This window comes from Crassostrea angulata, unplaced genomic scaffold (assembly GCF_025612915.1).
Source record: "Crassostrea angulata isolate pt1a10 unplaced genomic scaffold, ASM2561291v2 HiC_scaffold_113, whole genome shotgun sequence".
In the NCBI taxonomy this organism is placed as follows: domain Eukaryota; kingdom Metazoa; phylum Mollusca; class Bivalvia; order Ostreida; family Ostreidae; genus Magallana; species Magallana angulata.
Window position 1 is genome coordinate 24027 of NW_026441668.1, and position 15162 is coordinate 39188.

Below are 15162 nucleotides of genomic sequence, written 5' to 3' on the forward strand. Positions count from 1 at the left end.
AAGGGTACTTTTTAATAGGCGACCCTTACCCTAACTCTAACCCATACCCTAACCATAACCCAAACCCAAACCCTAACCCTACAGAAAATATATTATATAATGAGGATAGTCTGATATAACTTCATAATTCAGTCCTTTTTAAGATATTAGCCCAGATGCTTTATTTTCATTTTTTTAATAAGTAAGTAACAACTGTTTCTAACTAGAGTAAAATATTGGATGATTTAATGTGCAATCAGTTTTATTAATGGCTCTACAGAGAGTCATCAGCATATTTTTATGATATAACAAATGACATTAGAATCTAACTTTTTCCCCTTCAGAGCCTATGTCTTCTTACTAATTTATCAATTAACGTGACATATGAATTTTTTAAAAGTTGGAACCACATTAAGAATATACTGTTGGGTTTCTTAATTTGCTATAGAAATTAGAAAAAGCGAATGTTATATAATTGTATCCAAATATTGTGTTGTTTGAGGCTTTTTTTCAAACTTTAAAGCGTGACATTTATACTGAAGTAAAAACCTCGAAAAAACGTAAATGCAGGACTTGGCGATGACATTTTTCTATCGTAAAAATAAAACTATACACATTTATATTTTTTTTATTATTCAATACAATTCAATCAAAGTTTTATTTCGAATTGAAATTGTACTTACAACACGATGTATCATTTTAAATAACACACAAACAATGCTTTAATAGTGCACATATCATTTCTTAACGAATTTTGGAGGCAGATTTAATAAAAAGATAAATCATATGCTACGTACGTTAACAATTCAAATATTTTATTTAAACCACCTTTTGAACTAGCAGGACATCTGCTCCATTTTTAAAATTTCACGTTTTATGTCTAAATATTCTTCTGAACATGCAACAATCGGTGGAGAATCTTTTGAGCTTGTGTTGTTCTCATATGCTCCATTATTTAACAGTTAACGTATTATATCTAAATATCCTCTTGAACAAGCATCAATAAGCTGGCAAGTATCGGAAACTGTTATCTGCTCCATGATTTAACAGTTCAAGAACATTACATAAACGTCCCTATTGAACAATGTATCGGGAAATATCAGAATATGTATTATAAACATATGCCCCATGTTTTAACAATTCAAAAACAACATCTAAATGTCCTTTAGCACATGCAGCAATAAGGGGTGAATTATCAGAAACTGTGAGATTGACATCTGCACCATGTCTTAACAATTCAAGAACGACATTTAAATTTCCTTTTGTACAGGCAGCAATAAGAGGTGAATTATCAGAATATATAACAATGACATCTGCCCCATGTTTTAACAATTCAAGTACTATATCTAAATGTCCTTTTCCACATGCAGCAATAAGAGGTGAATTATCAGAAACTGTGATATTGACATCTGCTTCATATTTTAACAACTCGAGTACTATATCAAAATGTCCTTTTGAACATGCAGCAATAAGGGGTGAATTATTAAAAACTTTGATATTGACATCTTATTAGAAACCATGGCATTCACATCTGCTCCATGTTTTAACAATTCAAGGACTATATTTAAATGTCCTTCCGAACATGCAGCAATAAGTGGTAAATTGTCAGAAACTATGAGATTTGCATCTGCTCCATGTTTTAACAATGCATTTACTAAATCAAAACGTCCTGTTCTACATGCAGCGATGAGTGGGGAACAATAAGTATTAGTCAAATTGACATCTGCGCCATGTTTTAACAATTCTCGTACAGCACCTTCATTTATATATTTATTTGAACAAACAGCAATAAGTGGTGAAGTTCGACAGGTTTTGATATTGACATCTGCATTATATTTCAAGAGTTCGTGTATCATATCTAACTGGACTTTTGAGCATGCAGCATATTTGGATTTATCTATTAAATATCCGGTATCGACACCTTTACCTTGTCTTAACAAATTGTTTCCCTTTTTAAAAAAATCTATAGAACACGCAGCTGTAAGGGGTGAATAATAAGACACTTCCATATTTACATCTGCTCCATGTTTTAACAATTGACAAACTATATCAAGATGTCCCTCTGAACATGCAGAAATAAGTGGTGAACATGCAGAAATAAGTGGTGAACAACCAGAAACTGTGATATTGACATCTGCTCCTTGTTTTAACAATTCAAGTACTACATCAACTCGTCCTTCTTTACATGCAGCGATGAGTGGGGACCTTTTCGTAACTGTCAGATTGACATCTGCTCCATGTTTTATCAATTCTCGTACAGTAGATATATTTATATTTCTATTTGAACAAGCAGCAATAAGAGGTGAAGTTCGACAGGTTTTGATATTGACATCTGCTTTATATTTCAAGAGTTCGTGTATCATATCTAACTGGACTTTTGAGCATGCAGCATATTTGGATTCATCTCTTAAATATCCGCTATCGACACCTTCACCGTGTCTTAACAAATTGTTTCCCTTTTTAAAAAAATCTATAGAACACGCAGCTGTAAGGGGTGATTGATAAAAAACTTCCGTATTTACATCTGCTCCATGTTTTAACAATTGAAGAACTATACCAAGATGTCCCTCTGAACAGGCAGCAATAAGTGGTGAACAACCAGAAACTGTGATATTGACATCTGCTCCTTGTTTTATCAATTCAGTTACAACAACTGTATGTCCGCCTAAACAGGCGGCAATAATTGGTGAATAACGAGAAACTGTGATGTTGACATCTCCTCCGTGTTTTATCAATTCAAGTACAATATCATAATACCCTTTTAAACACGCGGCAATGAGTGGGGTACTATTATAATCTGTTGTATTGACATTTGTTTTATGTTTTAACAATTCAATTACTATATTTAAATGTCCTTTTGAACATGCAACAACCAGTGATTTATCACAATAGCTGTCGTCATTTACATTTGCACCAAGGCTTAACAGCTCAAGAAGTATATTCAAGTGTCCAGTTTTGCTTGCAACAACAATTGGTGGATCAGATATATTCCCACCATCATCAAAGTCGTCTTTCCACGATGGTTTAGAAAAAAGGACATCTTTATCACAATATGGAAGTAAAGTTTGGAAAGTCAGAAGGTCACCACTATAACAACTAAGATTAAGTAAGCGGCGCTTCTCAATAAAGACTTGTTCGTTCCCAAAAAATTGATCGCCGCTTTCGGAGCATAAATCGGACCAAGATTCATCTTCTGACACATCACATCTCCCTGCACTGTTTTTATCAATATCTGATTCGTTTCTTTTATTACAATCTGTACCCTGCTCTGTAGTACAATAGTCATCCGATCGAATGTTGAAAAGAGTTCGAAATAGGTCATTGACCGTTTTTGTGTTTTTTATTATCTGATCTATGATAAACTGTAAAATTTGATTGTGTCCATAGAATATAACCCAGTCAATGGCACGAGCACACGTGTAAAATTCATATTTGTTAATCCATTTTGAATTCATGAGCAAATTATAGCTCTTGCTCGAGAAGAAATGTTTTTTAGATGTTTTTGCTTGTTTAACTTGTTGTTCTTCTAACTCTGACAGAAATACGGTGAACAATTCTGAATAAGGCTTACTCTTCATCACATCCAAAAAAGTTTGAAGCACCAATGGATTTTTTAACGCTTCGTTTCCAAAAACATTAAACAACTCGCCTCTATGTATATCTTCAAACAAACGATCAGCAAGTAAATGGTAATGGGACTCCTGTAGTTTTATACATAAATCATGCACATATTCTTTGTCGGCAACTGTATAACTGTCTTCCTTCGCATCGACTGTTTGTTCTAAGTTGTCTTCTTCTCTTTTACGTTTCCTACATTTGTTTTTGTCTGGTTTGATATAGTTAGCAATGTAATCACTATCCATATATTGCAAAATTAGCTCTGGAAAGTGACGACCAAAATGATAGGCAATAATTTCAAGCATGGAATCGTGAATAAATTTAAACTCACTTTGACTTTGCTCAGTGTAAGTCCCTTCCATTTCAGTCAATGCATCAATAAAATAAAAACTACAGGTCGTAGGATCAACTTTACATCTTTTTAAAACCTGGAACTTCATTTGACCAAAGTACGTCGTGTTTTCGTTGTTAAAATCTTTTTCTGACAATGAATTTTGATTGGTCATTAATACAACTAATGAAACATAATGAAACTTGTTTCTTATTTTCATGATGTCCAGAAGTTCCAATATACATGGAACAGGTGAAATAAAAAACTGTGGCCCATAATGTCCTAACTCTTCCTTTCTTGAAAACAGTTTGCATAGATATGGAAAACTTTTCGATATTTTTGACAAAGTGTCTGCTGATAACAAATCTTTATCTAAGTTGTACTTTGCAAATAAATCATATTTATCTTGATCATTTAAAGCATTTTCTTCACTGTGTAACTGAACTACGTGATTTTTATATGACAAAATGGATCCTGAGTAAGCTTCATGTTTGAAAACTACCTCCCGGCATGTCATAAGAACCTTGGTCTCTGGCATTGTAGGTTCATTTAATCTATCTTTATACATCGTTAGCTTCTCAAGTTCCTTCATATCAAACCCAAACACACCTAGGACATCATCAATAACAAACACTTGTGGATTGCGGGGGTCACGATACATTTCAATGTTATTTATGTTTTTGGTTGATACTATTCCATACCCATCTTTCTCTTGCAGTAGAAGGGCTATATGACGAGCTGTAGCCGTTTTTCCTGAGCCTGGGACACCAACAAACGTCACAAACGGCTGTTGTCTAACTTGATTTAGCATCGCTTGGAAGTTGTGAGTTTCAACAAAAAAACTGTCATCTTCTTTCCATTTAAGGACGTCCTTTTCATATATAACTGAGAAAAATAAATCAAATATAAGCTGTTAAAAACAAACAATAGTTTCTGAATTCAGTAGTTAACTGCAGTATCTACTCTCAGCGTTTAGTAATTATAACATATCAACATTGACAGAAATAAATCAAAACATTGATATATCAATAACCAGCAATTGTGAAATCAATTGCACCAAGATGATGATTAGGTTGTGATTATACTCTGGATTTTTTCAGTATATTTTTGTCGATTTTTTGCTTAAATTAATCTTTGTTAAGGACTTGTGCAACAATTGTATAAACCATTTTACTCTGACATTTGTCTGTAGATTAATATTGCATGTCCTTGCGCCAACTTGCCGCTAAAACACACTTCCATATGCCATATTTTATTCTTAAGAAAGGAGTGTTAGTGACAACAAAAACGATTAATATTCATAAACTGTTACCTTCTCATCTTCAAAATTCTATTTATGGGGGATGCATAGTACCTTAATATTCTGTTTTCATTAGAAATTCAGCATACTTCCTAAAATGTGTACAGGGGTGGTGATGGTGCCATGTGTTTTTAAACTTGATTGGAACATTACACCATAATGAGCGCACATATCATAGCAGACCCACAATATATGAGAAGATTATATGTATTGAAGCATGTTAATTACACGCAACAATGAGGATATCCATACATTTATTTTATCAACTAACCATCTCATTGTACCCTCTCATTGTGTAGGTTGTATTGTATTCAACATGAACATCGTATCGAACCTATTGCTGTATTTTTTTCATGAAGCTGTTTATATATAATTTTTATTTTTTTAATATATTTTTCTTATTTTCAATTTAAATTTAAATTTGATTAAATTAAAACTCAACTATTTATTAATAATTTTAGAGAATTTTACCTTTTATATTCCAAGGAAGAACTTTCTTCTTCATTTCTTCGACATCCCCTGAAATATAAAATTATGTGTAAAACATATTTTTTATGTTTCAACAAACATCTTTTTTGCTTTTTAACAGCGCAAATAAAAATACCTGAAATATCTTTGATTTTTTTATGGAGGTCAAGAAGCTCTTTGATATTTTTTTCGCTTTGTGTAGGATCCATGGTACAAGTTTTCAGTTCCTTTACTTCGTCCTGGTATTTAGTAGAACTACCTAAGTAGTTCTCCAACTCTCGGACAATGCCCTTAATATATTTGTATTTTATTTTAAAGTCTTTATCGGAGATAGATCTTTCCGAATTATGTCCATATTCATTTCTTATCAGACGAATCCGTTCGATGTTTCCTGACACACTTTTATCTCCATGATGTGGGTTGTTTCCCCACTTGTTTGAATGCGGTTTGATCGAGCACATATTCCGTAATAAAAAGTACAGTAACGTAACATCGAATTTTAAGTAATCTTTACTGTAGACGAGTGTCTCTTGGTGTTGGTTGATCAGTGGTTTCTTTGTTTTAGCAATATAAGCTCTGACTTTCGTCTCCAAATTGGAGGGAGAAATTTCCTTCCTAAGAACATCACGTAGTACGTTAGTGCATGGACCCAATATCAGCTGAGCCACACGAGCCAGGTTTGTGTTTTCTCCAGTTAACTTAAACTTTGAATTTGACATCTTTCGTTCTTAAATAGTACAATCCAAGGGATTCTAAAAATGAAATTAAAAAATGTTGTTTCTTTTGAAAACTTTTAATGATGTCATTACATAATTCTCTATTCTTTATATATTAAACATCATCGACATCATTGTCGTCATTGATTTACATCCCTATAATGTATAACAGTCATATGATTATTTTAACAAATATTGAATCAGTAAAACAATTAGCCAAACGTTAAAGTCACTTTTCTGATGAACACTTGTTTTGTATATCATCGACATCATTGTTGTCATTGTCGTCGACATAAGCTTTTCACATTTTAACTTCTTTTTCAGAAACACTTAGCCCATAACATACTTAAGATTTCAGGTTTGTTTCAATGAAAAGTCAGATTACTTTAAAGGGAAAGATAATTTGGAGAGGGTGGAAGTAGGAATGGGTACAACAAAAATCTTCTGAAAACCAAATATTATGTGATATCAAAATTTAATCTTTCTGAGATAAGTTAATTTAAGTTTGTTTAAATCTTTATCACCAGGGGGTCATAAAACGGGTTCACAAGTTATGATAAAAATCAGTAGAAATCAACACTTAGATTATACTTATGAGGAACTAAAAGGCTATACTTTGTTACAATATTGTATGAAAAAGCTAAAATACCGGTTTTTATTTACAAAACATGCATCAAGAATATGTATCTGTCAGACTTTTTTGATGTGGGTATTGCGGGATTGGAAAGGAGTTGGATCATGAGATCATGAAATTGTATGCTTCACACAAAAAATGGAAACAATTGGCATTGTGGTGTTTAAAAAGAAGTTAAAAATGTAAAAATTTTAACGCACGATACACGACGACGGACGAAGACCAATTGCATTCGGTCACCTGAGTGACTCAGGTGAACTAATAAAACCGACATATTTTCTGAATACTTAAGTCGAAATTGAATCTGAATGTGAAATTGCCAGAGCCAAACGCCATGTTCACACCATGTTAAGGTAATTGCAAAGTATCAAGTCATTAAAATAGCTAAGAGTGATTTTTTTTATTCTAAAATTACTTGGACTGGGACCTCAATGAGATAACTACAGTATATAGAAATACAATTTAGAATTTGTACATGATCCGTACATGATCCGCCTTCAAGAGAGATTCAAAAATCAATGAGGGAACATGAGGGCAAAGTGTTTATATATTCTTAATTAGAAATTCGTGGTTTTAACATTTGCAATATTATAAGTATTCAAGCATCTTGATCCTTAAGATATGGCCTAACAACCACTGAAACAGCAAACATATATCTATGAGTTTTCGACGATGCGTAGGTTAAGGGTGTGGCCGATTTTAATCAGGTGAGCGATGCGGCTCAAGTGCCTTTTGTTTAATTAGGTGGTGTAATGTTTATATCTATACAAGTTAACGAGATAATTTAGTTCACGTCAGGTTGCATTACAAATGTTTAAGAATATTCATTAATGACGTTTATTGACATTCCAAATACGATGGAGATAACAGCACCCAGTTACTTATTTCTAACAATACAAATCTAAATACAATCAGACGCAAAATGTTACCTAAAACGCACATTCTTTTCATTTTATTTTATTTAGTGTTTTTATAATAAACAAATCTTTAAATATATAATTGAAGAACTGTTGCAGATATCACTAATTACTTACTGTATTTCCAATGATGTTGAAAGAAATCATTCTATTTTATGTAATTGTCCGTTAGTTTGTTCTACTTGGTAACTTTTTAAAAATTTCTATTCTTAACTATTATCGAATCAGATAGGTTTTTTCGTTTTAAAGTAGATCCAGTGTTCTGTGACGTCACACTTTTTTGTAAAACTTTGAATTCTTTAAAAATTGTGCAAGATAGTTTTTTTTTATTTTATGTGAATATAACCACATGGATGTAATTAGAATTATTGGTAGGTTCAAGATATTTTCGCACTTAACTTTATACTAAATTTCCAAATTTTTATATATTTTATCTATGCAAAGGGGAAATAACTCTTTTTCTGACTTTTCTCTCAGTTGTATGTCTAAATGCTATAGTTTTTCTTATTCCAACGATTAATTTTAAAATATTTTTGTAATTTTAGTTTTCTGATAAAGTTGACATTAAAATTAAAGAAGAAAAACAAATATCTGCCTATAAGTTTTTACTTTTAACAAAAAAAAAATACATTTTTTCTAATGCTAAAATATGCTTTAGTTTATGTTTATCTGGCATCTCAAAAAGTGTGATGACATGTATATTTTTTCCTAACAATTGATGACATTTAAGTCTATTAAGTCGAAATCAGTTCAGTTTTTCAACTTTCCTCAGAGAATTTTACGAGTATGGAGCTACCTTAAATGCCTAACTCATCATTACTATGGAAAGTCGTAGGGTACCTTCACAATATTTCAGAACTGTTACAGAAATTACTAAGTACTTACTGTATTTCCAATAATGGTGAAAGAAATCAATCTATTTCATACTATTATCTGTTAGTTTGATCTGCTTTGTAGCATTTTTTAGTTTCATTGCTCAGCTATTATCCATTTATTTAGGCACTTTCGTTTCAAATGCCGAACTAATCAATAGTATGGAAAGCCGTAAGGTACTCTCACAATATTGCAGAACTGTTTCAGAAATTACTAAGTACCGTATATACTCGCCTATAAGTATTGCTTATAAGTCAGTTGCCTTTTTTAGATTTATTTTGAAGATTTTGCCGTTGACATTCTTATAAGTCCGGTAAATTTTTCTGGATAATCAGTCTACAGATTCTCAATCGAAAAAACACATTTTATCAAGCATAACTTAATTGTAGATTAAAACTGTTGTTGTTTGATCCCTCTGTTATCATTTCTTGATGCAATGCATTTTTTAAAGTGTTATCTTACGTGAGGACATCTATCTTGTGGTTTATAAAAGTTTTTTATTATTGATTCATTATAAATAATATATAAAATGACAGCGATTTTATCCCCTACTGACTGACTAGGGTCGGTGATTGGACTTTTGAAGTCTGTGATAGCTTGTATTGTTTTAGGCAAATTTATTCCTATAGCTATCAGCACCTCAGGCGTAAATAATTGACTGCTTAGAAAAATACTATCAAATAAACCTTGCTTAAATTTTTTATATACAGTTGCTACTTCAATGCATTTATCAATTTGTTTATCTTCAAGTTATTAAAATATCATGTATAGGGATCGCAAGTCAAAGGTTGGAAGCAAAATGGCACCCATAAATAGAGTGTTTCTGTAATAAACATTACTGTTATTTATATACATCTTTAAATATGTAATTAAAGAACTGTTGCATAATTACTAATTACTTACTGTATTTTCAATGAATGATGCTGAAAGAAATCAATCTATTTCCTAATATTGTCCGTTAGTTTGTTCTGCTTGGTAACATTTTCAGTTTCATTGCTCAACTATTTCCTATTAAGATTGGCATTTTCGTTTTAAATGCCGAACTTATCAAAACTATGGAGAGCCACAGGGTACCCTCACATTATTTTTGCGTTTCCTTTGTAGTTGACCAAAATAATAATTCAACCAAAACTTCCCTTTCCTGAATAATTTTGATTTTAACTTTGTAAAAAAATTATTCCCAACATAATTAATTTTGATCATCAAATCATTATTGTGTCCTGGTTCAATATATTAAAAATGTCATCCAGCGATAATTTTGATCTAATTCGGAGTCAACATTCTAATGATCGTAGCCAGAGAAACATTATGATTATTTTTGGCAGGAACGATAACTCTGGTTCAAACTTCACAATTATAATCTTGCAGCAAGTGAATCTGCAACATTATTATTTGCGCGCTTGAAAAACAACCGCTTTAAACAAAGAAAGAACATGCGATTGTAATTCTTGCAGACGAATCTAAAAGATATTAATTTGGACGGTTGAAAAACAAACGCCTTTACAACAAATGCACATTTCAAAGTTAGTTTTCACTTTAGTTCAGCTAACGGAGATCGAACGGTCAGAAATGACTCTATTTACGTTTTTTTAATCGGTGTATGATTATTTTAATTAGGTACAAAGGTTTGAGGGACTACCCCAAGTGTTGTCGAGGCAGTCATATTTCTTATATATTTACAATAGCAAAAAAAACCTACTCGCAAATGTTGCTCCAACTGTTTAGGAGGGATGCAAGAATTGCGAGTAAGAATAACAAAATACGATTATAAAAGAGTTTTTTTAAGTACTCTCTTCCCACCTCACCTCCACACATAGATAAGGGTTATAAAGTTTAGATAAATGTTTATTTTTAACTTTTATTTTTCACTTGATACATAGTTTGAACGTTAAATTCAATCTTACAATAATAAATATACTCAAAATGCGTGATGACGTATGTATTTGTGCTTAATGTGCATAAATACGCAACGTGCATTCACATGAAATTGAAAGTCGCATATTTCCAAATCCAAACATAAGGGGAAATATACACTGAATGATAATATTATTTATTAACTAGGACCATTGAAATAATTATTTCAATTGTGGTTGTTTTTCAATAGTGGTTGCAAAGTGCCCCTTAAAATAAAATACATCCCTAACCACTATTCAAATAATTCATTTCAATGCTGGTTTTACTTAATTAGTGGTTTCAACAGGCATATCGAATGAAAACTCTGAAGATCTTAATTTTAAAAAAAATGAAATCCGAAACACTCAAAACTGAGGCACTAGAATGACTTTTTAAAAAATTCTAAAATTAAAGTCTGACATGTCCAATCATCTACTTGACTTGCAGCCATTTTTCGAATGTTCAAATCATCACTCTGCAGTACAGTTAAATCTGTTCTGACAGCGCTCATGAAATCCTCTGTATCTCATTTCTTAGGCATACAAAATATTAACAGAGAAGAAATTAAGAGTAGACAAGACCTCTGGCACATGAACAGTTTGACAGATTGACTGAAAAGAAAACTATTGCTGTTTTTAATCGAACTTATTTTTATATTCTAGAGAGTCCATTTAATTCAAGCATATATCAACACACAACATACTTCATAACATAACATATTATATTATGTAAATTTCAAAATATAGCATTGAAATCTCATACCATTGCATTGATATCTCAAAGCATATTAATTGACTTTAATTCATTATATTATATCATATAATACTATTGGATAAACTTTCAATTCAGTTTTAATTTTTTTTTTATTATTCAAACTTTCACGTGTAAATTCACATCTTTTCATATAATTAGGTTACAGTGCATACATATCACATATTCATTTCAAATAAGATAGAGATATAAACACAGTCACATATCGCAGATAAACATTCATATGTACAGACAAGTGTATACACCGACAAAAAGACATATATATATATATATCTATATATATATATATATATATATATATATATATATATATATATATATATATATATATATATATATATATATATATATATATATGCACAAACAATGTCGAATATTTTCTTTAATCAGCTCTTTAACCATGGAAGTTTGAGTAATTTTAGTAAAGGGGAGTTCAAACCAGGAAGTCATAAAATTTATTCTAGAGAACCGAAGGGATTTATTGATTTTCATTATTTTTTTTCACTACCCACGCCTCCAAGAAATGCGTCTCGCATTTTCGATGCTATAAGCAATAAAGAAAACAAAATAGGAAATGTATAAATTCACAAATTACAAAAGTCTTTCTGACTATACGATCAAGACACTTCTTTTTGACCCTCGGTTTGAGTAGTGTGCTCTACTTGTTCACAGCGAAGAGTCTGAATACTTTTATTTACTCCAATGGAAGAGAGAGATACCCGCACGCTGCAAGCTTGTATACTAGTAGAACCGGTCCCGATAGAACATTCCCTCTCAAAGTTGTCAATGGATGCTTAAATGGAGCGGGTGCAAATTGCAACATATGGCGCTTGTTCATCAACTTCTGGAGTGTAGACGGCATCAGGTGTCGTTGGATACTTCTTTGTCACCAAACGAAAATTTTTAAAAGGCGTTTCACTCACAACATCCGAGAGAGTCCCGGGATCAAACTGCTCCCAGTCTTCTTCACTATTGGTGTCGGCTTTAGCGTATCCGTCATGGCTCGTCCGCAGCGCCTGTTCATGTCGCTCTTTTTGTTGGTTGCATATTCACAATGACTGCACTCAACCGTTTTTGTCCTCGTTTTGTACCACACTCACGACGTGCTTTTCCCACTCCGATTCTTCTCGAACCCGCAATGGATATATGTCATAGGGGTCCTTCTTTGCTTTTTTGGTTTTCGTGTTTGCCATGACCTACAAAATACAACAATCATCAATCATCAAATATAATTTTGAACTCAATTATACACTATCAGTTTTTGCTTAAAAACAATGCTATCACGATCAAATAGACTAACACTTATACTCTACAGCATAATTAACATGCCATGCAGGTACATTTCTAGTGCACTTTGATCTAAATAAGATTTTAATCATTTCTTTCTACGTATTTCTGTGTTAAACTTTGAACCCCGCCTGGGGCCCCAGTTTTGGTCCGAGGGTCACAATTTTTAAAATTTAGAATCTTTACTATATTTTCAAGCCTTTGTGTAAAAATTTGCATTTCTGGTGGAGTGTTTCTCGAGGAGAAGACATTTAATCAATTTTCCTTCGTATTCCTATGTTAAACTTTGACCCCGCCTGGGGCCCAAGTTCTGGTCCGGGGGACATAATTTTTACAATTTAGAATTTTCACTACATTTACAAGCCTCTGTGTAAATATTGGTATTTTTTGTGCAGTAATTCTAGAGAAGAAGATTTTTACACATTTTTTCCTTCGTATTTCTGTGTATTTAACTTTGAACCCCGCCTGGGGTCCAAGATTTGGTCCGAGGGTTAAGCTTTTAACAATTTAGAATCTTCACTATATATACAAGTTTTTGTGTAAATATTGGCATTTCTGGCGCAGTCTTTCTGGAGAAGAAAATTTTTAAACATTTCTTCCTACGTATTTCTGTGTTAAACTTTGAACCCCGCCTGAGTCCCAAGTTTTGGTCCGAGGGTCACAGTTTTTACAATTTAGAATTTTCACTATAACAACAAGCTTTTGTTTTAATATTGGCATTTCTCGCCCAGTGTTTCTCGAGAAAAAGTTTTTCCAACATTTTTCCTACGTATTTCTATGTTAAACTTTGAACCGCACCTGGGGCCCGAGTTTTGGTCCAAGGGTCACGATTTTTAAAGACACACACCCTATACTCACTAGTTCGCGATTATCTCGCCAAGTTTGTATCAAGTTTGGTTAAATTTGGCACAGTGGTTTTAGAGAAGAAGTCAAACTGTCAAAAGTTTACAGACGGACAGATAGACGGACAGACGAACAAATGACAACAGGTGATCAGAAAAGCTCACTTGAACCTTCGGTCCAGGGGAGCTAAAAAGAAAAAAAACCTTATTAATTCAAAGGAAACCATGAAGAGCAACATAAAGGTTGCACGTTTATTGAAAGCTTGCCTAAAAGAAAAAAAAACAGTGTTGCGGGCTGGCCGACAGGCTTCAAAACACCCCCAGAATTTATAAAATAAAACACCAAAAGTAACGTTTTCACAATTTATATTACACGAAATTTCAAACAAATTCATGGACTGATAGTCGTCGTCAGGACACTGGTACACTGAACTTCACAGGTCACTCCATTCCTGTACACAACACAATCAGTGTTCGATATTCGGGACCTGCGTACACAGAACATACACATTAAGTTACACATACACATAAAGTTCCATACAAGTAATGACCCACATGACCCACCGTACATAACAGTGAGACAACGTGGTACACGTGGCAGCGCTGCATTACATTTACTTGCATTTCACGATACATAATACTAAACCAAATTACTTTACACGTAACTTAAAATACTGTAACGACATTTACTTGCCAATTACACTGTTAGAATCACTAAACACGACATACACATTACTACTCAAATTACGGCAGCCCTATGAATATACTCTACTCACGACAATAGATAACTAAAGAAATACTAGTAATGAACTATATAACGAACATAACAAACGAATAACTTACGAAAGGGACATTCAAACAATACAAATTACAAATAAAACACATTGAAACAACAAAGTTATCCCAGGACCATTTAATAAACAAATAGAATGAGAATGAATAAGTAAATTGGTTTACTCACCTCAGAAGCCGTGTCTGTATAATAAAATTTTTACAATTGAACTAACGAAACTGATAATATCAGGAAGAACGTGCAGGTGATTTTACCCGGTCCAAAGAGGCCCAAAAACCTAAACTCAGGTGGATATATACAGGTATCGAGGGGTACCAGAAAGGGTTATAGAATAAGAGGTCCAGTACAGGATAACTAAAAATAGAAAACAAATTAAAACAGCATCGTAAATGTAACAAACAGAATGAAAATTTTGAATTGTTTAATCCAGTTCGGCTATATGAAATGTTGACACTTTTTTATTTCGGTGCCCGCAGGCAAGATGGAGAACATTATAAGGCGACGTTGTTCGAAAACATGAGTCATGCTTCAAACAGGTATTTACACAGTCTCTTATTTAATAGAGATATAAACATTATAAAGGGATATGATTTTCGTGATGCCAACGTCTCGTTTAAGGCCCACCTTGCTGAACTGAAAAGAATTGGAAAAGGTTATGTGGAACACTATTCCGTTATACACGAAAGCGATCGACGGAAGCTGTATAATTCTACACATATGTCCTGATACATCTATTGGAA

General features: G+C 32.7%; 1 protein-coding gene and 1 long non-coding RNA gene across 2 annotated transcripts; both read right to left on the reverse strand.

Annotated features, from left to right (window-relative positions):
• Nucleotides 1-1274: 1274 nt before the first annotated feature.
• Nucleotides 1275-9876, reverse strand: LOC128169278 (uncharacterized). Its single transcript, XM_052835439.1, has 4 exons — nucleotides 9740-9876; nucleotides 5833-6448; nucleotides 5700-5747; nucleotides 1275-4813 (listed from the first exon to the last, which is right to left on the reverse strand). Exons 2-4 carry the CDS (start codon nucleotides 6413-6415, stop codon nucleotides 1416-1418), a joined length of 4029 nt encoding a protein of 1342 aa, XP_052691399.1. The 5' UTR covers nucleotides 6416-6448; nucleotides 9740-9876; the 3' UTR covers nucleotides 1275-1415.
• A 4102-nt stretch (nucleotides 9877-13978) lies between these two features.
• Nucleotides 13979-14814, reverse strand: LOC128169279 (uncharacterized). The gene is made up of 2 exons (XR_008241517.1): nucleotides 14591-14814; nucleotides 13979-14117 (listed from the first exon to the last, which is right to left on the reverse strand). It is a non-coding gene; the product is annotated as an uncharacterized LOC128169279 (long non-coding RNA).
• Nucleotides 14815-15162: the final 348 nt, after the last annotated feature.

Coding starts and splice junctions, on each gene's coding strand:
- LOC128169278 (XM_052835439.1), bottom strand. CDS start 6,415: ATGTCAAATTCAAAGTTTAAGTTAACTGGAGAAAACACAAACCTGGCT. Junction 5,748..5,832: donor AAAAATCAAAGATATTTCAG/GTATTTTTATTT, acceptor TTTATATTTCAG/GGGATGTCGAAGAAATGAAG. Junction 4,814..5,699: donor TCTTCCTTGGAATATAAAAG/GTAAAATTCTCT, acceptor TATTTTTCTCAG/TTATATATGAAAAGGACGTC.